A 22,038-nucleotide genomic window follows, 5' to 3' on the forward strand; every position below is an offset into this window, starting at 1 on the left:
CCCAGTCGTGACTACCTTTCCCCCAGCAAGCTGGGTACTCATTTTACCGACCTCGGAAGGATGGAGGGCTGAGTCGACCTGAGCTGGCTACCTGGGACCCAGCTTCCGCTGGGATCTAACTCAGGTCGTGGGAAGAGTTTCGGTTGCAATACTGCCGCCTACCAACCAGGGTATAAATGTAATAAGGCTCAGTAGATACCCAGAATTATGCCTTAAACCAGCCTTCCCAACATGGCACCCTCCAGTTGTGTTGGACCACAACTCCCATCAGCCCCAGACAGCATGTTGGTGGATAGGGTGATGGGAATTGTAGACTGACACATCTGGAGTGTGGCAGGTTGGGGAAGGCTGCCTCAGTCTTAAAAGCTGAGCCAAAAGCAGTCCAAGCTTCTCCACTGCCATGTGTCGTTGATCCCTTTTGATGGCAATGTTGCTTTCCCCTGTGTTTCAGTACGTGTTGATTTGGAGCTAATATTTTTGTTCACCACATTTTAAAAATAGCAATGCACTCGGCTTCATTAGTAGCTGAAGGGAGGTATTCAATCTTAAAGAGAAGCTTGAGCAAAGGTAAAAATGGGGGGTTAGTCATGGTCAGGATCTCTCCCTTCTCTAGTTTAGCTACTGGAATTCTCTCATTATAATTTTTCAACTAAAGCTAAGTTGCAGCAAGTGGAAGTTGTTTGAGATACTTCTTTGCCCTTAATAGCAGATATCTGATAACATTGTTTTCTTGAATAAGCTTTCTTCCAGGAACAATGTGGCCATAGCTTGGTCTTTTTCCAGTCTTGAGGGGGAAAGGCCTTTTTATGATGAGAAACCACCTGTGGCTATTGTCAGATTGTGTTATTGGCCCTGAAGAGTTACTAGTGAGTGTTCAAAGTTCTATGGCAGCGTGAATCGTGGCACTTTTTGGCTCTTAATGGAGCCTTCTTCCTGGGATGCAGCCTTGTTCAGCAATGGAAAATGGGTAGGCATCTATCTCTTTGTGCTGGTGATTTGCACATTATGTGAGTTCCATATACAATAGAGTTCATTGCTTAGTCAAATAAGCAGTGGAATTTTCCTTTGAACGTGCCTAGTATGATGGTAACACATAGAGAAACACATCTTCTTAAAGCCTCCTTGTGGAAAGTCATTTAAGCTATTAAAGACTTTGACTTGATTTTACTACCTCAAAAAAGTTCCAGAATTCTTTATCTCCCCACTCCCCCTGCACAGCCCCCAGTAATTAGGCAGCAGGATAGAAGTGTTTGCTGCATAGATTATATGTGCTTAGTGTGCTGATATGAAAAATGTTTTATTACCATTACTGGAAAAAAACAACTGTTGTGAACGCCTATAGTTTGCCTTGGAACTGGACATTTCATCCAGCAATTTTAGTTACTGTTGTCTTAACAAACCTTTAAAATATAAGAATTGCTGGGTCGAGTTCAGGATTCTGTCCCAAGCAAAATCTATTTGTAGATCCTAATTAATTTCAAACAGCAAGGTGGCAACGTTGAGAGCCCTGTTACCTCTCCCAAGCAGCCTGTCTGTCACTGAACGTGGAAAGCTGTCTTTGTGGCAGTTATTGCTAGTAGGCACTGAGAGGCCTGTATCTATGAAACTGTTGTATCCTTTAAAAACAAACACCTCAATGAGTTTCGTCTTTAATCATTAGGGGAAGAGCAGCAATTCCTTCCTTTACTCCAAGGGACAATATGTTGTGAAGGATAACCTAGAGCTACCTGTCTGCTGCTATGTTAAACAATAGAAACAGATGAGTATTTAATAGTTGTTTTGAATTCTTAATTATTACCTAACAGTATGAAAAAGTAAAGGTTGGAATAACTTCAGTTGTTTTCCTCTCAGAATTGTTGGAAGTCTTTGTTTTGCTCAGTAAATTTTAAATCATCATGTAACATTTGCTCATTAGTCATCACTAATCACTTTTTGCTGTGGCTTCTCTCCTGCAGGGAACACCGTTAGTAACCTGATTTTCATTCTACCTCCAATTTATGGTGCAATTCAGAGTTATAGAGACGGCCTTGAAAAACGGTACATAATAGCTTATTTGTGTGTCATTGGTAAGTGGGTTTTTTATTCCTCTTTGATTTTGTGGGGTTCTCAGATGCCCTTGTGATTGTCAAGTGGTGGAATTTTTAATCCTATGTTTATCTTTTCACACATTGTAGCTGTATGACAAAGGCAGACTAAGCTGCATTTCTTGTAGTTCAGTGGGATTGTGACTAAAATGGCTTGCCATGACCAACCTGATGTTTCTGTCTGATATGCCTCCAGGAAAACTTCTGTAATTGTGTTGTTCAGTCGTTCAGTCATGTCCGACTCTTCGTGACCCCATGGACCATAGCACACCAGGCCTTCCTGTCCTGCGCTCTCTCCCGGAGCGTGCTCAAGTCCATATTCATTGCATCGGTGATGCTGTCTAGCCATCTCATCCTCTGCCGTCCCCTTCTCCTTTTGCCTTCAGTCTTTCCCAGCATCAGGGTCTTTTCCAGAGAGTTTTCTCTTCGCATTAGGTGGCCAAAATATTTCAGCTTCAGCTTCAGTCTCTGTCCTTCCAATGAGCACTCAGGGTTGATTTCCTTTAGGATGGACTGATTTGACCTCCTTGCAGTCCAGGGGACTCGTAAGAGTCTTCTCCAGCACCACAGTTCGAAAGCATCAATTCTTTGGCGCTCAGCCTTCCTTATAGTCCAGCTCTCACAGCCATACATTACTACTGCGAAAACCATAGCTTTGATTAGACGGACCTTTGTCGGCAAGGTGATGTCTCTGCTTCTTACTATGCTGTCTAGGCTTGCCATAGCTTTCCTCCCAAGCAGCAAGCGTCTTTTAATTTCATGGCTACAGTCACCGTCTGTGGTGAACTTGGAGCCCAAGAAAATAAAATCTGTCACTGCTTCCATTTCTTTCCCTTCCATATGCCAGGAAGGGATGGGGCCAGATGCCATGATCTTCGTTTTTTTAATGTTGAGTTTCAAACCAGCTTTTGCACTCTCCACTTTCACCCTCAACAAGAGGCTCTTTAGATCCTCTTCGCTTTCTGCCATTAGGGTGGTATCATCTGCGTATCTGAGGTTGTTGATAATTCTCCCGGCAATCTTAATTCCGACCTGTGATTCATCCAACCCGGCATTTCTCATGATGTACTCTGCATATAAGTTAAATAAGCAGGGCGACAATATGCAGCCTTGTCGTACTCCTTTCCCAGTTTTGAACCAATCGGTTGTTCCATGTCTGGTTCTTACTGTTGCTTCTTGACCCTCGTACAGGTTTCTCAGGAGACAGGTAAGGTGGTCTGGTACCCCCATCTCTTTCAGAATTTGCCAGAGTTTGTTGTGATCCACACAATCAAAGGCTTTAACATAGTCAATGAAGCAGAAATAGACATTTTTCTGGAATTCTCTTGCTTTCTCCATGATCCAGCAAATGTTGGCAATTTGATCTCTAGTTCCTCTGCCTCTTCGAAAGCCAGCTTGTACTTCCGGTAGTTCTCGGTTCACAAACTGCTGAAGCCTAGCTTGTAGGATTTTGAGCATAACCTTGCTGGCATGTGAAATGAGCGCAATTGTGCGGTAGTTTGAACACTCTTTGGCGTTGCCCTTCTTTGGAATTGGAATGTAAACTGACCTTTTCCAGTCTTGCGGCCACTGTTGAGTGTTCCAAATTTGTTGGCCTATTGAGTGCAGCACTTTAACAGCATCATCTTTTAGGATTTTAGATAGCTCAGCTGGAATACTGTCATCTCCGCTAGCTTTGTTGTTAGTAATGCTTCCTAAGGCCCACTTGACTTCACTCTCGAGGATGTCCGGCTCAAGTTCAGTGACCGCATTATCATGGCTATCAGGGACATTCAGATCTTTCCTGTATAGTTCTTCTGTGTATTCTTGCCACCTCTTCTTAATCTCATCTGCTTCTGTGAGGTCCCTGTCTTTTTTGTCCTTTATCATGCCTGTCTTTGCACAAAACATTCCCTTGAGATCTCCGATTTTCTTGAAGAGATCTCTAGTCTTTCCCATTCTGTTGTTTTCCTCGATTTCTTTGCATTGTTCATTTAAGAAGGCCTTCTTGTCTCTCCTTGCTATTCTCTGGAACTCTGCGTTCAGTTGGGTATATCTTCCCCTTTCTCCCTTGCTTTTCGCTTCCCTTCTTTCGTGAGCTACTTGTAAAGCCTCCTCAGACAGCCACTTTGCTTTCTTGCACTTCCTTTTCTTTGGGATGGATTTCGTTGCTGCCTCCTGAACAATGTTATGGACCTCCATCCATAGTTTCTCAGGCACTCTGTCTATCAGGTCTAATTCCTTAAATCTATTCCTCACCTCCACTGTATATTCATAAGGGATATGATTTAGGTCATACCTGAATGGTTTAGTGGTTTTCCCTATGTTCTTCAATTTAAGCTGAAATTTTGCAAGAAGCAGCTCATGATCTGAGCCACAGTCAGCTCGAGGTCTTGTTTTGACTGACTGTATAGAGCTTCTCCATCTTTGGCTGCAAAGGACATAATCAGTCTGATTTCGATATTGACCATCTGGTGATGTCCATGTGTAGAGTCGTCTCTTGTGCTGTTGGAAAAGAGTGTTTGCTATGATCAGTGTGTTCTCTTGCCTTTGTCCTGCTTCATTTTGTACACCAAGGCCATGCTTGCCTGTTATCCCAGTGATTTCTTGACTTCCTACTTTAGCATTCCAATCCCCTATGATGAAGTGGCATTGTTAAATGCTCTGCAAGCCAGCAGGAGCTGATTAAGCATCTTCAGCATCCATCAGCTGTTACTGGAAAATTTCCATGTGACATGATAGGAAATCCATACAAGTAGAAAGGCTCACTTTGAATGTCCCCCCCCCCCCGCCCTGCAGAGCCCCTTGCTCAAAATAGTACTTGATGTCTATTAGAAATTAATTGTGTACCTTTTATTGACCATTGGTTTTGATGCAACTGGAAGGACTGGCAGCTGCCATTTTCCACCGCTTGTCTCTTCCCAAGGCCTTTTCCTTATCTTGCTGTAGGACTAAGACACCAACTCTTAAAGGCCAGATTTCAACTTATTCGAGAGCCCTTTTACTGCATGTTGCTTTTTAATTGCTGCTGGGAACTAAAAGGGGGGGAGGGGTATCCATAGCTCTGGATCAGAGCTGTAGATGTTGTACTTTCCCAAGCTAATTATCCTTTCACACAGTTGTAGCTTTATTTTCTAGAAAACAGTGGAAACGGGGTGCGTGTATGTACATGACAGTACATGTTGTGTAACTCCAAAGGTGGGCTAGTGTACCAACTCTTGCTCAAAGAAGAGAGTTCTCCCAGGAAGCCCCTGCCAGCCTTTCCCACGAGGAGGATGTCAGCTTGGGCACCACTGTGCCCAAGTAAGCCATGCTACCTGCTGGCCTTTCCTGCTCTGAAGCAGGAAAGGCCGTGGGGGTGCTTGCTGGTTTGGCCCTGTGTGTAACCTTATACTGAGTCAACCACTTGGTCCATCTAGCCCAGTACTGTAGACACTGACTGGCAATGGCTCTCCAGGGATTCAGGCAGAATTCGTTCCTAGCCCTTCCTGGAGTGGCTGGGGATCGGACCTGGGGCCTTCTCTGAGTTGCAGCCCTTTTCCAAGGGGAGGGTGTATGGTACAAAATAGGAAAGGATAGATGGTGACTTGGAAATTCGTCAGGTTGCCTTTTGAGAACATGGTCTACAGGCACTAAAAGGAATCATGATAGACCCTTAGCATAGGTCATGAGTGTGGTTTGTTCTCATTCAGAGTAAATTTATTTATTAAATTTATTTATTCATTAAATTTCTTAATCGCCCATCTGGCTGGTCACCCTGCCACTCTGGGTGATGTACAATAATACAAACAGTTAAAAAACAATAAAATTACACATTAAAACATCATTTTCTAAAATTTCCCTAGCCCACCCCAAATGCCTGCCTGAACAACCAAGTTTTCAACGTGTGGTGGAAGCTCATTAAAGAGGGGGCATGGCGGAGTTCCCTAGGGAGGGAGTTCCACAGAGTGGGGGCCACCACAGAGAAGGCCCTCTCCCTCGTCCTCACCAGCCTAGCTGTCCTGGCTGATGGGACAGAGAGAAGGCCATCTGAGGCTGAATGTCTTATGTATATATTTACAACAGAATGTAAAGTGCGTGCATGTGTGATAGGAGAGGGGGGGTCAGTTCTTTTATTGTCCCATAACATGGCTTCCTCCCCTAATGCTTTCTTACTTGGTTTTCAGCTGTGGGTTTGGGCTCGTGGTGCTTTCACATGACCCTAAAGTATGAAATGCAGGTCAGTAGCAGACGTTTAAATGTGCACACATCTTTTTATGGGTGTCTCTTACTTGGGTGTCTTCATCCTGGAGTTCTTTTGGGGGGTTAGTTAGGTTCATACAATTCATGAATCTTAACTAAGCAAATATCTATGCTCCAGTATGCAAAATAATAACTGCAGCAGATGGTAAAAGGTACTTGGTATAAAGTACATTCAGGAGTCCTAGAAATAATACAGAAGGCTAGGCAAATCTAGAATATAAATATATGTAAACAGTAAGGATACAAGCACATAACTTGTAGCAAGAGGGTGTCCTGTTGAGATTGAATTGGATTAGATTCGCCACAGGTATGCTTCAGATTTCATGTAGCAACACTGGCCAAGAAAATGATCTGTGTGGAAATCTCTAGTTTGGATCTTCTGCCATGAATTCACTTTGTGGTCTTCTGCAAGCTGCTCTCTCAGCCTCAACACACACACACACACACACACACACACACACACACCTCCACAGAAGGGGATAACACTTATTTGCCTTGCAGGGTTGTTGTAAGGCATCTCTCTTTTTTGGAACCAGGCAAAGATTTGTTTATTTACCTGGGCATTTACCATCTGAAGGGATTTTTTATGGACTTTTACTGCTGCTTTTATCCTGCTGTTTTTATTATTCCACTGACATTTTATTGTATTTGTACTCTTATTTCAACTTCTGTGAATCATAGAATCACAGAATAGTAGGGTTGGAAGGGGACTACAAGACCATCGAGCCCAACCCCCTGGAATCACACTGATAACTGTATATTGTATACTGTGTAAAAATCTGATAAAGAAGTTACCACCAGGTAACTTACTTGATGCTCTCTGAATATGCTAAAGCACTGTAACAATAACAGTGATAATAATAATAATAACAACAACATCTTAGCATTTATACAAGAGCAATACTAGGTTCTATACAATGCTATCTGAGTACATTTGATGATGGATGCATGCCTTACCTTTCTGAGCTATCTGTATTAAATAGTTTAGTATCCCTTCTGGTAGTGGCTCATTCATTGGGGGGGGTGTTATTAGGTGATGGGCAGGGTTGTATTGTCCAATCACCCTGGTTAGAGTGGAGTTCACACTATTTTATTCCAATGAGCAAGTATGGTAGTTTCATCCTGGCAATATTTAGTAACTGCTTAGCCAATGGTTAATGAAGCACTTTCATCAGCCTTCATGGAATGTTGCCTTTTATCAGTCTTGGCTGTGTCTTTACAGTGTAGACCATGCTAGGAGATAATCCGGACTCCAGCTGTCTGACCTCACTGCGGTTACATCACATAGAACTAAGTGTGACTCTTGCCTCAGGGCTGCCTCTGAAAATGTCAGCCCTACCTGAGTCAACTTCTCTTTTGCATCCTCTAGATATGAAATTGTACGTATTTATTTCTCTGTTTTTTGTAGCTGTTGGATGAGCTGCCTATGATCTACAGTTGCTGCATGTTTGTCTACTGCCTGTAAGTATTTGCCATTAGTCTCATTTTAATATCTGAAACTGCCTAATTCATCTTCACAGATACATTTATCTTGCTTACATGAAAAGAAATGGTGTTGAAATTGCCTTTGGGCATGTTACACTGAGCCTGCAATGTTCACAACAGCAGCACCAGATTGCAGACCATTTCATATTGCTACACATATTCATAACTACTTGTTACATGGAAAATTTGGGATTCCCATCCCTGTTTTTTTTTTTTTCTTTCATAAGGCAAATGCATGAGGTTAAAGCCAGTTACAGGGAGCATTGAGAAACAGAAGGAGTACTTAACCCCTTCCCTGCTCATTGATTCTCCCCGGCAGTGTTATCTTCCCCCCTCCCCCCGCCATTTATAATATTTTGGGAAGTACATGGGGTAGGGGCTAAAGCTTGGGAGGGGCGTTTGCAAAGGGTATTTGGGAGTGCAGGATGGGCCAGGCATCCTTGAATTGCTGGTTTTCTCCTATGGAGGTCTGCCAGTGTCTGCTAGTCATGGTGATTAAGTGAAATTTCATATTCTGAGGAGGCAGTATACCACTGAATACAGTAAGCGGGGACAGAGCTGACATCAAGGGTAGACATAGTTGGGCACCTGCCAAGGGCCCACATCCCAGCTGGGGCCCACAGACAACAGCCCCTGGAGTTGCTCCTGCTCTTCACCATTGCAACCGGCTTCATCACCTGCCTCTCACTCTGGCCCAGATGGTGGTGGTGTCGAGAAGGAGGAGCAGGCGATATCAAGGCCTCTCTGCTCACTGGCTCTCTTTGCCTGCCCAACAAGAAGGTGGGAGCAATGATGAGAAAGAGGATGAGGAGCACTTGTACCTGGTGACAGTGGCAGTGAGAAGCGCTGAGGGCAGGGGCCCACTGAAGGTGTCTTACATAAGGGCCCTCAAAAATCTGGAGCCAGCACTCACTGGAGAACAACAGCAGGAAAGGGCTACTGTCTTCATGTCCTTCTCTTGGGATTCTTGGGTGCTGTGGGAAACAGGATGCTGGACTAGATGGACCTTTCATCTGATTCCTCAGTACCCTCTCCCTCCTTGCATCAGCTTCTTATGATAAGCTCAGGTTTGGCAGTGCACAGCAGCTTGATACCACCTTGGCGTTTTTCAGTTTTGGTGGTGGTTGGGTTTGTATTGGGGGGGGGGGGGGCATTGTTATGACATTTTCCCATATATCAGGGCTACCATGAGGAGGTGGGCTGATAGTGGAATTTATATTTTAGATCAGTTAATAGGATCGAATGATGAGCTTTACCATTTTCAGTATTGTGGATTAGATAGCTTTACCGGCTCGTGCTAGTTGGCAGTACATGCAGCTACAGCGTTCGTTGGAGTCTGTGTATGGGCCATCAGCGATGAGTGCTTCAATGCTTCCTACGCCATTGGAGGAATTAATTGATTCTTTACAGAGCGTACAATAGCTGTTTAGAAAAGTCTTTTGGAGTGTAATATGTCAGTGTTCAGATTGTTAGAGAGTAATGGAATAAAGAATTGGAATGCTCTATATAGTTTAATCAATGGAAAGTTGCCTTAACTTTCATATATACACTATTTCTGAGAATTTAAAACTGAGGCTGATTCAACAAAAAAATGATGTTTCACATATATATTGGACACCACAGAGGCTTGTTAAGAAGAAACTGGCAAGCTCTGCCAGATGCTGGTGGTGTAACGAAGGCAATGCCTCGTTGAGGCATACGATGTGGGCATGTCCTGTTGCGGCTTCTTTTGGTTGGAAGCCATTGCTTGTATACATTTTGTTCTTGAAAAATCTATGGTAATATCAGATGTTCATGCATTTTAAAATTACATCCCTGTGATGTGGGGATTAACAGATGGACAGCAAATGTGGATACCGAGAACCATTACAGTTGCAAAGAGACTTAGGGAGCAATCCTACTGGGATAGGTGGCCGCCTCCAAACATGGAGGCGACTACCTATCCAATGCAGGGTAGGAGAAGCATGGAGGGGATCGTCCCCTCTGCTCTTCAGCTGCCCTGCATTTGTGGCTAGCCACAGGAAGGTGGCGGACAATATGTTGGATGTGTCATACCAGCATTTCCGCCTTCCCAGCTCCGGAATGCCCCCAGGAACGCCCATTTTCGCTGCTCTGTGCTCCTGTTCTGAGCACGGGGCAATTCCACGCTGCCTATGAGGCAGCGTGGGGCGGGGGGAGGTTGGTTCCCAGAAACCAACGTATCCTATGGCCATCTAGCTGCTGACTAGCGGCCATAGGATTGCACCCTAATACTTAATGCCTGGGAGGATAAACACCCACCAGCTATCATTCAGTGGACTGAAAATCTTACTGCTCTTGCTACATTTGAGCATATCTCCTACACCCATCAAAGTCATATTGATACTTATTTAGATATATCATTGCTTACATTAACATATATATTTGAAATGAAGCAGATATCCTACAGCTGTCAATTTCATATGGATGATTATTTAGATGTATGGGCCGTGTTCTGATGTCACTTTAAGCCATGGTAACTTAATAAGCATACTCACAGTAGCTTATTTTTTAAATAGTCCACAATGCCTCACCAGATGACCAGGCTAATAAGCTACTGTGTGTAGCTTATTAAACTACTGTGCCTAATCTGACCCATCTCCCCACCCACTGTCCTGTTGCAGTCCTCCCACACAAGCAGTGACACTGTTCACCCATTCATTATATCGCACCATGGTCTACAAGGAGAAAAATCGCAGTGTTCACCAAAAGGGGGGTGGCACAAATAAGCCCTTGGAAATTAGCAGGATCAGGGCCAAACTTGACACTCTTAGTCAGGAGGCACCTGATGCACCATCAAAACCCTGCACAATTACACCCAGAGGAAGGAAAATCGAGGGTGCAACAAAAACGGGGTGGCACAAATAAGCCCATGGAAGTTTTCAGGATTGGGACAAAAGTTCATAGGAAGGCTCCCCTAGTCGGGAGGCATCTGACACACATGCAAAGCCCTCAGTTGCACATTTCCCTCCATAGCCATTGCTGGCATAGATGCCCTTAAGTGTTCCCAATCTCGCTATAGTGCTAAAGCAGAATTGTGCATCCCCCCTCCCCCCAACATTGCTGGCATAGATGCGTTTAAATGTTCCCAGTCTCGCTGAAGTGCTATAGCACTTTGGTGCTAAAGTGGAATTGTGCACACACACACCCCGATAGACACTGCTGGCATAGATGCCTCTGTTCCTAATTGTGCTTCCCCACCCCACCCCCCATGGACACAGCTGGCTCAGTCACTTTAATGTGTTCCCAGTAGTGCTAAAGTGCTATAGCCCAGGAGGAGCAGAGCGGCAGTGATCTGAACCGCTCTTGCTGCACAACTCTGTAAGCCACCAAAATAACCCACAATGACCACCAGATGACATGGTAACCCACGATGGGTTAAATAACCCCTATTGCAGACCATGAGTTATCCGAGTGGGCTATTCTGGCCAAATAAGTCATCGTGGTCAACAAATTCCCTACAGACAACACAATAACCCACGATGGGTTAAATAAACCATCGTTGCTCATTTAACCCATCGTGGGTTATTGTGTCATCCAGACCCAGTCATGATCTACTTATATTAACATATATATTTACAGAAGTGTTAAAATTATTTCCGCCCTTTTGCTTTTCTTCCCCCCTTTTTTCTTTGGTTGCTGTTGTTGTCATTGTCATTGTTATGTTTAGAAATAAAAGACTTTTAACACATGAGGGCTGCCATGAGGGATAGAAACGTAGAGAGCACGTGACTCCCTTGTTACAACAGCTTCACTGGCTACCAGGCAAAATTCCAAGTGCTGGTTATGACCAATAAAGCCTTATATGACTTGGGACCAGGTTACCTGAAAGACCACCTTCTCCCATATGAGCCTGCCTGGCTTTTAAGATCTTCAGGGGAGGCTCTTCTCTCAGTCCTGCCACCATCAGAGACGAGTCTGGTGGGGATGTGCGAGAGGGCCTTCTCAGTGGCTGCTCCTGGGCTCTGGAACTCCCTGGCAAGGGAGGTTATTTTATTTATTCATTCATTCATTCATTCATTCCATTTCTATATCGCCCAATAGCCGAAGCTCTCTGGGCAGTTCACAAAAGCTGTCTGGGCGGTTCACAAAAGGTTAGGTTGAGCACCCTCTCTGTGGTCCTTCCCTTGGCAAGTATATATATTTTGTCCGGTCAGTCTTTGGCATATAAGCTGGTCTGTTGCTGAAGGGTGTTTAGTTGGTACTGTTATTTCATCTCTCTCTATTTAAGCAGCAAGTTTCTAGCCATTATGGCAGCACAGATACTCTTGATAGTGAGTGGGCTGGGCCTACTGAAATCTTGGAAGCCAAAATGGTTGAAAAAGACTTCTAGGGCCTGGGAATGGTGCTTCGATGTTTAGTTTTGCTCCTCCATGTGACAAGGAAAGGAAAGGTTCCTCTTGTGCAAGCACCGAGTCATTACCTCTAGATGGGCGCCGTTTTTCCTCGGTGTTTTCCTGGCAGACTATAGCGGGGTGGTTTGCCATTGCCTTCCCCAGTCGTGACTACCTTTCCCCCAGCAAGCTGGGTACTCATTTTACTGACCTCAGAAGGATGGAGGGCTGAGTCGACTTGAGCCGGCTGAAAACCAGCTTCCGCTGGGATCGAACTCAGGTCGTGGGGAGAGTTTCGGTTGCAATCCCGCCGCCTACCACTTCTGCGCCACACGAGGCTCTTCCATGTGATAAGCAAACCCACAAAAAAAGTATACACAGATTTTTTAAAAGAATAAAAATGAAATAAATTGTACACATTTCCTCAATTTGCATTACTTATACAGGTCATAGAATTAATCTTTCCTTGGTGCAAGATTTGGGTTTCATGAACGCAGATTTCTGTTTGGCGCAGAGTATACACAGCCCTGACTCCTGTCCTCAACTGTGTATTGCCTTTCTCTCCCCCACCTCCCCCAAATTTCACCAAAGCTTCTGGTGCCTCTGTATTATGTCTCTTTCCAAATTCAGGGCTGCAGCTCAGAGGTAGTGCATGCCCTTTACATGCAGAGGGTCCCAGGATCAGTGCTTGGCATCTCCAGGTAGGACCGAGAAGGAGTCGTGTCTGAGTTCGCTGACTGGCAGCAGCAATGCCGAGTGGCAGCACTGAGCTTGATGGATCAGTGGTCTGAATTGGTAGAAGGCAACATCCTGTGTTCCTGTACCATAACCACCCTCCCTGCCCAGTTAATAGCAAAATTCTGCAATCAGTCAAGGAAGTTGGTTATTGGACTGATGTAATTCAACCTCCTCCCAAATAGTGGGACGTGGTGCAGTCATATTTTGGGAAACAGGTAACATCAGGTTCCACAAACTCTTCAAATAGGTAACTCTTGCCTCATTTTGCTAGCTCTTATGGAAGGAGAAGAAATCCAGCATTTTGGAGGCATTGGTCTCAGTGTAAGCACCACGGATTCTTAGAGCTACAGATAGGGCTGTGTGTATTGTGCAGCACAGAAGAATCCAGATTCTCCAAGCAAAACAAAGCTTGCATACTTAATTTTCTGCATTCAGGTTTATGGAGAGTGAGCTTTCCTGAAAAGAGAAATGGATATGGGGTTGAAGGCTGGAGCCAGGTAACAGTAGAGGTGAGGGAGGGACAAGAATCTGTATATGGCACTGACATCTGGTCCAGCAACCCTCTGGCTTCCAGGAATTCAGTGTGCAGATGTGCTCAAACAGTACATTTTTCCTGCAACCATAAAACTGAATAACTTGGGGGCGGGGTTATTCTAAAATGGATTGTGGGATTCTCAGGTGCTGAATTTAGCAAGGTACTATAGTCTTGTGCTTTCATGGGAGTCCTGTGGTCATGTAGTGCCTACACATTGCTTAGAGCAGATTCTTTTCCATTTTTTGGAACAAAACCGAGTGCCTCCAGGCTCCATGCAGAGCTTCTACCTGGCTGTACACACTGTACAAAGTACAATTATAGCCTCCTTTTATGTTGCTCTACATCATTTGCTTAGTAGGTAATGGAGCATTCCCGCCTCCACCTTAACAACCATACAAGTGCACAATGTAGTAGTGTGTGTGTGGGGGGGGGTTGCCCTCAAGGTGAGTCAAGATGCCTGAGTGTCTTCCCCCACTAAAATGAATTTTTCTCAACTTCCTTTATTTATTTATTACATTTATATTCTGCCTTTTTTCCTCAAGGAATCCAACGTGGCATACATAATCCTCCTCCTCTCTATCCTCACAAACAACAACCCTGTGAGGTAGGTTGGGCTGAGAGTCTGTGGCTGGCCCAAAGTCACCCAGTGAGCTTCCATGGCCAAGTGGGGACTAGAACCCAGATCTCCCGACTCCCAGTCCAACACTCTAACCACTACACCACACTGGCACTTATATGTTGCCTTTGGGTTAATTTATGGTTACATAATTTTTAAAAAGGAAAATGAAGCAGTGAAATAGATCACTTAGGAAGAGACAACAGTTTTTTAGAGTGGCTCAAGGAAGTTTGTTTTCCATGGTGTGTGTACATGCATTCTTTTGTCTCGCTGTCATCTCAGGTGAAACGGGTTTGGCAGGTTTTTGGAAACACAAAGCTGCAACCCCTGTTTACCAGAGGTAAAAGTGGAATGAATTTGTACACCATGAGCAACCATCTCTCTTGCAAATCATGTATTGATTATTTATAAACAGCCCTTCATCCACAGGATCCCAAGGCAGTGTACACAACTTCTTACACTGGAGGTGGGGGTGGAACCCTATCATTTCTCTCCTGTCTTGTGTTAGCATTAAAAATTGAGGTTTCGAAGATTGCCCAAAGCTATCAGGTTGGCTTGAGCCAGTTTCCACACAGTTTCTGCATTGGTGGGGTTGGGCTAGATTACCTTTTGAGAACTTTCCAGCTCTATGATTCCAAGTTTCACCGAGTAGCTCCAAATGCAGGGAGCTTATCCATTCTTCCCAGCCCCCCTCCCCATTTACAATCCTCAGAAGACTAAGTGTGTAATTAAATTTATTTTGTCACTCCTTGTGCCTCATCTCGTTTCATGTTTGTGTCTGTCTCAGGTCTGAATGCTTCAAGTACAGGAAAACGATCAATTATCCACTCCTGTTTCTACTAATAGCCTACAGCACTGGCGTCACGATAGTAAGCTATACTATGTTGTGGAATTCTGTTGTTTGCAAGCGGAGTGGAGTTTTTCCCTTCTGCCATTAGCTTTTTTCAGTTTATCCACTGTCTCCCTTTCCTTTCTGTGCATATACATATGCAAGTCCTTTGCTGAGGGAACTGCACTGGCTGCCTATTCGCTACTACGCCAGATTTAGGATTTTGGTACTAGTGTACAAAGCCCTAAACAACTTGGGGCCAGGATATCAGAGAGAGTGCCTTCTCCTTTACCAACCTGCCCAGTCACCGAGGACATCAGAGGGCATGCTCTGGACCCATGGCCCAACTGGAGTCCACCCGGAGAAGAGCCTTCAGTGTGGTGGCTCCCTTCCTGTGGAAGTCCCTGCTTCTGAAGGTCAGGCAGGTGCCAACCCTGGGTTGTTTCTGGCGCCTCCTGAAAACAGCTCTTTTCCAGGAAGCCTTCCTTAATTAACCAGCCCAGGTTTTATCGGCACTCTGTTTTTTAAAGAATAATGTGGATATCATTTTTAATATGTTTCATTCTTTTTATCTTTTGCTCATTTTATCTCTTGTTGTTTACCGCTCTGGAATCTGTTTAGATGTGGAGTAGTATATAAATGTTGCAAATAAATACATATGCAAACACAGTTGAGTTAACATCACTGCAGCACAGGACACCCCTCCTGGCCCTGAGAAAAATAACATTATGGCAAAGGCGTAAGGAGAAAGGTGCTGCTGCTCATTTAATTGTGCATGCTTTACTGCACCCCTGAAATTTAGTGTAAAGCACCTGTTACACTTTGCTTTAAAACTGCAGAATAGAGACTGGGAGGGGCCGTGGCTCAGAGGCGGAGCATGTGCTCTGGATGCCGAAGGTTCCCAGGTCCCAGGCTCAATCCCCAACATCTCCAGATAGGGCTGGGAAAACTGCCTGGAAACCCTGGAGAGCCGCTGCCAGTCAGTGCCCACAGTGGTGGACTAGTGCCCTGACTCAGTGCAAGGCGACTTCCTGTGTCCCTTCAAAGCTGGAAGCTGCTGCGGCTGCATCCATACGAATATATGAAGCTTCCTCATCCGCGGCTGGGCCACTGGTGGCTCTCATGCCACAGCTTGGCTCCCTGTGTTATAAGCCAGCAGGAGATGTTTCATACCTAATACTCTGTGTTTACTTTCTTCAGGTATACCTAAACTGGAAACAGCCCGTGTTTCATCAGGTAATTGTTACTCATTCTTTTAGACTAAACACAGGGATGTAATTGTTTATCATGGAACTGTTGGGGGCATTTCTTAGGCACTTCTGGTGGAACTTTTGTATTCTTGGGGGACTGAAGCATATTTTTCCAGCCTCTTCCCAAGTGGACAGGTGTCAATTACCTGGGGAGGCGGTGGGCTCTCCCACACTGGAGGCGTTCAAGACGAGGCTGGGCAGCCACCTGTCAGGGATGCTCTGACTTGGATTCCTGCCTTGAGCAGGGGGTTGGACTCGATGGCCTTATAGGCCCCTTCCAACCCTGCTATTCTATGATTCTATAATAAAACGGGCTTTGCAGTTACGGAGCAAATGTGCTCAGGCATAACATTGCATACCAGTATATGCATTAAAATATTGAATGTGTAGTGGCCCTGTTCACACATAATGGCAGCCCAATGGTTACATAAACCATGGGCTGTCGGGGACAAGTGTCACCACTTCCACAATCCACAGTTGGCTCCTTCACAGGCTGTGGGGTGTGATGTCCAGACCCAGACCGTTGGGTTGATCAGGGGCTAAACAACTCAGCAGTTGGCCCAACAACAAACCATGGGTTGTTTAACTGATAGGTTGTCCTTACGTGCAAACCGTGTCATTGTGCACAAAATCAAAAGGCAAGAGGTATTATTCAAATGTGGAATATCTTTATTTCTTACAACATTTTTCTTTTCCTTGCAAATATTTAGCCAAACATTTCATTGTACTGTGAGTAAAATGTAGTAGGGATGCCAGGAACTAGATAGACTTCTTTTGGGGCTAGATCCAGCCACCAGTTGATCATCTGTATGTTGAAACAAAGAAATCCCATTCCATTGTATGTGATTGCCAAGTTCATTGTACTAAGAGTGGCTAAAAGCTGATGATCAGAATATAGCAAACCTCTTGTGGCTAAAAGTATGCCAGAGAACCCCACCTCTCAATCCACAACTCTTCTCATAGGTCCCTTCCTGTTTCCCCTTCCTTTCCTTTAACAGCCTTCCAACCACCCGAAACCTTTGTGAGAGAGTGTTCCCAAGCATATGATGTAGTAAATCTACTGCTGAAGCTAATAGTCTGGTTCCAAAAGCGGCCTTGATGAAATTGTCTGGGAACCAGATGTTAGGCCTTCCTGAATTCCTCAGGGTGGACATGTGGTTAATACCCTCCCAACCTTGCAAATGCAACTGATGCAGTAGCAACAAAAAAGCATGTGTTCATGCTAATGTTGTGGTGGGAAATATTGGTGCATCTATGGTTGGTAGAAGAAAACTACGCAGCACCCAAAATTGTAGGCCTTTTTATTTTAGGAAGAGTGTGAAAATTTTAGGAAGAGTATGAAAAATGGCTATCCTATTTTTCAGTGCCAGGCTGAGGGGGCAACCCTAAACGTACTTGCCAGGCCTTACTAGATACAGGGGGAACTTGATTTCAAATAAAAAGGCATAGGATTGTAATGTGACTTCCTTGGTGCCTGCATTAGATTTCTAAAACACCAAGGCAATCAGATGGCTGGATGTTTTTCTGCCTCTCCTCACTTGTTTTCTCTCCCCGCAACCTCAGTTCACCCTGCATATCTAAATTACTTTTTTCCCTGTGCTGTGTGGTAGAAGCAACTTGTTGAAGGTATTAACATTCAATTCATGTTGATCAATACCTTGTCTATCTTGGCAAGCTACTGGTAGTCTGGTATCCGTAGGGTGGGTAGAAATAATTGCCTGATTAAGCACTAGTAAATTCTAGCCTCAGGAGCATTGCCATCTTATACCATGAGCCCTTTGTTCTAAGCATGTTATAAATAACTTTATTAAACAGACCGGGAGCAGAAAATACTCCCCATTTTCCACACTTAATTGTTAGGGCATATTCATGACTGTGTTCCAAGTGTGTTGGAGTCTCATTACTTAGTACAGCTTTCTCCAACCTGGTGCCCTCCAGATATGATGGATTCCAACTTCCATCTTCCCCAGCCAGCAGTGTCATAGGTCATGCTGGCTAGGGGTGATGGGAGTTGTAGTCCAACATGTCTGGAGGGTATCAAGTCGGGGAAGGCTGATTTAATACAACAGAGTCCAAACTCGATATTAGTGTAATACTTTTATTGGGCCAGCCAAAAAATGTGTAGGCTGATGTCGGTCTCTCCAAAGCCCTTTTGGAATTCACTTATATATGTGTGCGTGTCTTTTCTGCGGATTAGGATTGCAGCAGCTAGCTGCACACATGCAAATAAATGAACACCAGACCTGTATTCAGATATCTCCCTTTTGATAGAGACTGGCATCTGCCATTTCCTTGCTTTCTGCTGGCTTCTCTCGCTGGACTCTTTTTCTCCTCCTTTTCCTAGTTTGTCAATCGTCTGTGATGGTGTCAATATCGCAGTGCAAGCACGGGCTGATTATAAGGCATAGGTGGAGAACTGGCAACTCGCGGGCCCAATCTATTCTGCAGTGTCTGCAGTTCCAGCCTGTAGCCTCCCCTCCAGGGGTGGAGGGGAAGCATGATTGCTGCGCTGGGAGGAGGGAGATGTTCAAAATTGCAGCTGGAGAAGGAAGGGTTAACACAGGGTGAGCTCAAGAAAGAGTGCCCCCCCTTCCACACGGGCAGCAGCTTCTCATTGGCTCCAATGGGAGCCTTTTTTCAAGCCTGATTGATGATGGTGGGGATCTTTGTGGAGATCACAGCAGGAGGGGAGGATTAACCCTTCCATCCCTGGCTGCATGGGAGGCTATCTTTGTGGTGGTTGCTGCTGGGGGATTGTACGGGTGACACTGTGTGTGTGTGGGGGGGGGGCTGTGCTGGTGTATGTGAATAAGGCTGTGTGTGTCAGAGAGAAGGACATGTCCCTGGAAAGTTAGCCATGGGGAAATGCACCCCTTGAGCTGAAAAAGGTTCCCCATCTGTGATATAATACTACCAACCAGCAACATGTTTACTTTTCTTTTTGTGCGTTATATACATGGGCTAATTTGCATTCTTCACTAGTTTGTTTCACAGAGTGTGACGTATTGTTGTGAAAGGAGGAAATAAAGAGAGCTTAGTTGCCCTGGAAGATAGGAGAATCTCCTTTTGTAGCTTTGGGGAACAAAGGGGAAAGAAATGCAGCCTGTGTCATGGGGATAAAAGCTGAGTAGCTTTCACAAAGCAGAGATACTAGAGGATGGTAATCTAAACTGCAGCTTTAGCAGTGAATGGAATGTTGAAGAAAAAAGATAGAGTTAGAAGGACTAGGAACAAAAAAATAATGGTAGAAAATATTTTATCTGGCCATATGGCAGATGATGGAGAATTGGATTATTGTCTTAACAGTAACCTAGGACACATTATACCATAAAAGAACTTACAGGAATGTGTGGTAACAGTTGAACTAAAATGGTAGACCCTAGTGTATCTGAAGGCTAACTGGTTTGTTGTAGTATGAGTTTTTGTGAGCAAAATTCACCTGATGCATGAATTGAACTGAGGAGGCATTGTGTGTATGGTTTCAGAGGCAGCAGAGAAGAATCCAGGTCAACATATTTCCATTTATCTTTCTCTCCCCTTGAAAGCCTGGTTTCTCCTTCAACCCTTATGTCACAGTTTATTCAGGGTGGGTTTTTTTTAGCAACATCAAGCCAGAACTTAAATAGCCTTGAATATGTTTGCTGATGTGCAACGCCTTTCACACAAGGAAATGTAACATAGCTTGCTGGAAAAAGGGGGCACCGTGCCCTGCAGGCTCAACTAGAGAGAGAAGATTTAACAGCTTTTTCCTCTTCCTCTGTCCCACAGGTTATGTATGGGACGCTGGTGGCTCTTCTAGTTCTGCGCTCTGTATATATAGTGTTATGGTAAGTAATGAGTTAATTGTGAAGTGGTAGGTTGCACTTGCAACAGCTTTGCTGGAGGAACTGGAACTGCTGTTGGCTTCCCAAAGACCTCATACTCACTTTCATTTCTGTGGGTCATTAAACTGCTGTTGGATTTCCCTCTGGTATTGTTGACTTGGGATAGGAGTAATTGTGTGACCACACACCACTGCTCTTGTTAGCAGCACTCACTCCTGTGGTTCACAGAAAAACATTTAAGTGATCCCAATGGTAAGCTACTATCAGGGCACAATTTCTGCTGGGATTTTTGGCTGGCCAGCCCCCCCACACACACATACACTGTGCCATTGACCCACACTGAGAGCTGACTCCCATGCGATTGGCCAATGAACTTGTCTATGCATGTTTCTGCAGTATACAAGAAAATAGCATTGCTGCATTGGTGTCATGTATTTTGGCCTTTTATGGTAAAAGATTGATGCTGACACTTCTGCCCCAATCCTTTGTATGAAAGGCCCACCCTGTGTTTAGACAGAGCTTGCTCACAAGTAAGAGCAGTTAGATTAAGCAGATGACAGTGGTGCAAATGAGCCTTTTACATCACAGGAAATGGGTCAGGACACAGGTGATTAGTGGGTGGAGTTAGAACACCCTGGCCATGCTGGCTGGGGGTGATGGGAGTTGTAGTCCAGGCTGGGGAAGGCTGAGTTAGAACATTAGTCTCTCAGCAAAAGTGGGAGGAATGGAGAGAGAGTGCCTTAGGCCTACCTGTATTCCTGCAACCCCCTTACATGTGGTGGTATGGGTGGAACTTCACTAATCTCACAAGAAATGGAAATAGGAAAGGAAATTTTGCTGAGGCCTGACTTGTGACCGGTTTTCCACACAAAAGCTAATTTGGCCATTGAGCATGCATCTTGTGACAGTGTAAAAACTCTTCCTCAGTTTTTGGTGAAGCCCAGTCCCTGTCTAAAATAGCTTTCCCTGCCTGCCTGTACAGCCTTCAGCCAGAGGTTGCCTGGCCTGGGTGTGTACCCTGCGTGATACTGCGGGCCAGCAGGCCAACTCGGAACCTCATTATGACCTGTGTCCACGCTACGACATGCAATACAAATTACACAACCATCTACAGGGCTAAAATGCCAGTGTCTTCAGTAGGGCAAAGGAGCTGGCCTGCCAGGGGCTGCTGCTGCTGCATGACACAGCATCAAGTTCTCCTCCATTCCACCCTTAGAGTTAACAGTGTAGATGTAGTGAGTATATGATAACCTGTAAAGTGCTTTAAGCTATTCACGATGTCATTCTGCCTCTCTCTAGGGTATACCCATGGCTCAGGGGGCTGGGCTATACATCCCTGGCAGTTTTTTTGCTGGGGTTTTTCCTTTGGAATGTAGACAACATTTTCTGCGATAAATTGAGGTGAGTGAATTGTAGCATAATCTTTTTTAAAAAAAATATTTTGACCCTGCACTTTGGGGGATTTACCTCTAGAGCCCATTAGTCAAATAGGCAATTCTTGGGCCGCCCTCCAGCTTTCTTCCTCTTTGGTTCTGCTGCTGTTGACCCCCTGTCCCTGTCTTTGTTTCAACAGTCTACTGCTGTAGCTACATTTCCAGGTAGTTCCTGCTTGCAGTAACTGTGTGTGACTGTCAGGCAGGAGTGAAGAAGAGTTGTAATGAATCACTGGGCCCGGTGATGCTGTTTAAGCTAATATACCTAAATTATTTCAGTAGGAAAAATTTAAATTTTCCTAATTTAAAATAGAAGAGGCTAGCCTATTAAGAGAGTTCACAATAATTTAAAATCATATAACTGGTGAGCCTTCCATGTGGTAGTCTTACTAGCTAGCTCTAGGGATAATTTGGAAGTATTTGTTGACTCTCATGGCATGCTGCAAATACAAATGTTTAGTACCTTTTCTTGGGAAGGTAGGGTCACTCCCCCTCAGATATTTGTCCTCCTAGAGCAATTAACCAATCATATTCAGGAGGAAGGTCTCATAACAGGTCACGAGGACCAGAACCTTGCTTTTTCTTCATTTTAAAAACTGGAGACAGTAACATTAGACAGGCTTGAATGCCGCAAACAGTTTTTAATTTTAATACCAATTTGCACCCTCTCA

At 44.6% G+C, this 22,038-nt stretch overlaps 1 protein-coding gene across 5 annotated transcripts in view; it reads left to right on the forward strand.

Moving 5' to 3' along the window:
* ACER3 (alkaline ceramidase 3) overlaps positions 1–22,038 on the forward strand; it is a 72,589-nt gene that overhangs the window by 26,004 nt on the left and 24,547 nt on the right. For 3 of the 5 annotated variants that reach the window (XM_084842461.1, XM_084842462.1, XM_084842463.1), the window contains exons 2-8: positions 1,956–2,066; positions 6,230–6,282; positions 7,714–7,766; positions 14,819–14,900; positions 16,061–16,096; positions 19,879–19,937; positions 21,234–21,335. In XM_084842461.1, coding sequence (XP_084698587.1) covers positions 1,956–2,066; positions 6,230–6,282; positions 7,714–7,766; positions 14,819–14,900; positions 16,061–16,096; positions 19,879–19,937; positions 21,234–21,335 — 496 coding nt within the window. The remainder of the gene's footprint in view (positions 1–1,955; positions 2,067–6,229; positions 6,283–7,713; positions 7,767–14,818; positions 14,901–16,060; positions 16,097–19,878; positions 19,938–21,233; positions 21,336–22,038) is intronic. The other 2 variants (XM_084842459.1, XM_084842460.1) reach the window with 1 other exon arrangement.

Source organism: Heloderma suspectum, chromosome 3, assembly GCF_057233095.1.
Source record: "Heloderma suspectum isolate Gila_16-S chromosome 3, 16-S_ref, whole genome shotgun sequence".
NCBI classification, from domain to species: domain Eukaryota; kingdom Metazoa; phylum Chordata; class Lepidosauria; order Squamata; family Helodermatidae; genus Heloderma; species Heloderma suspectum.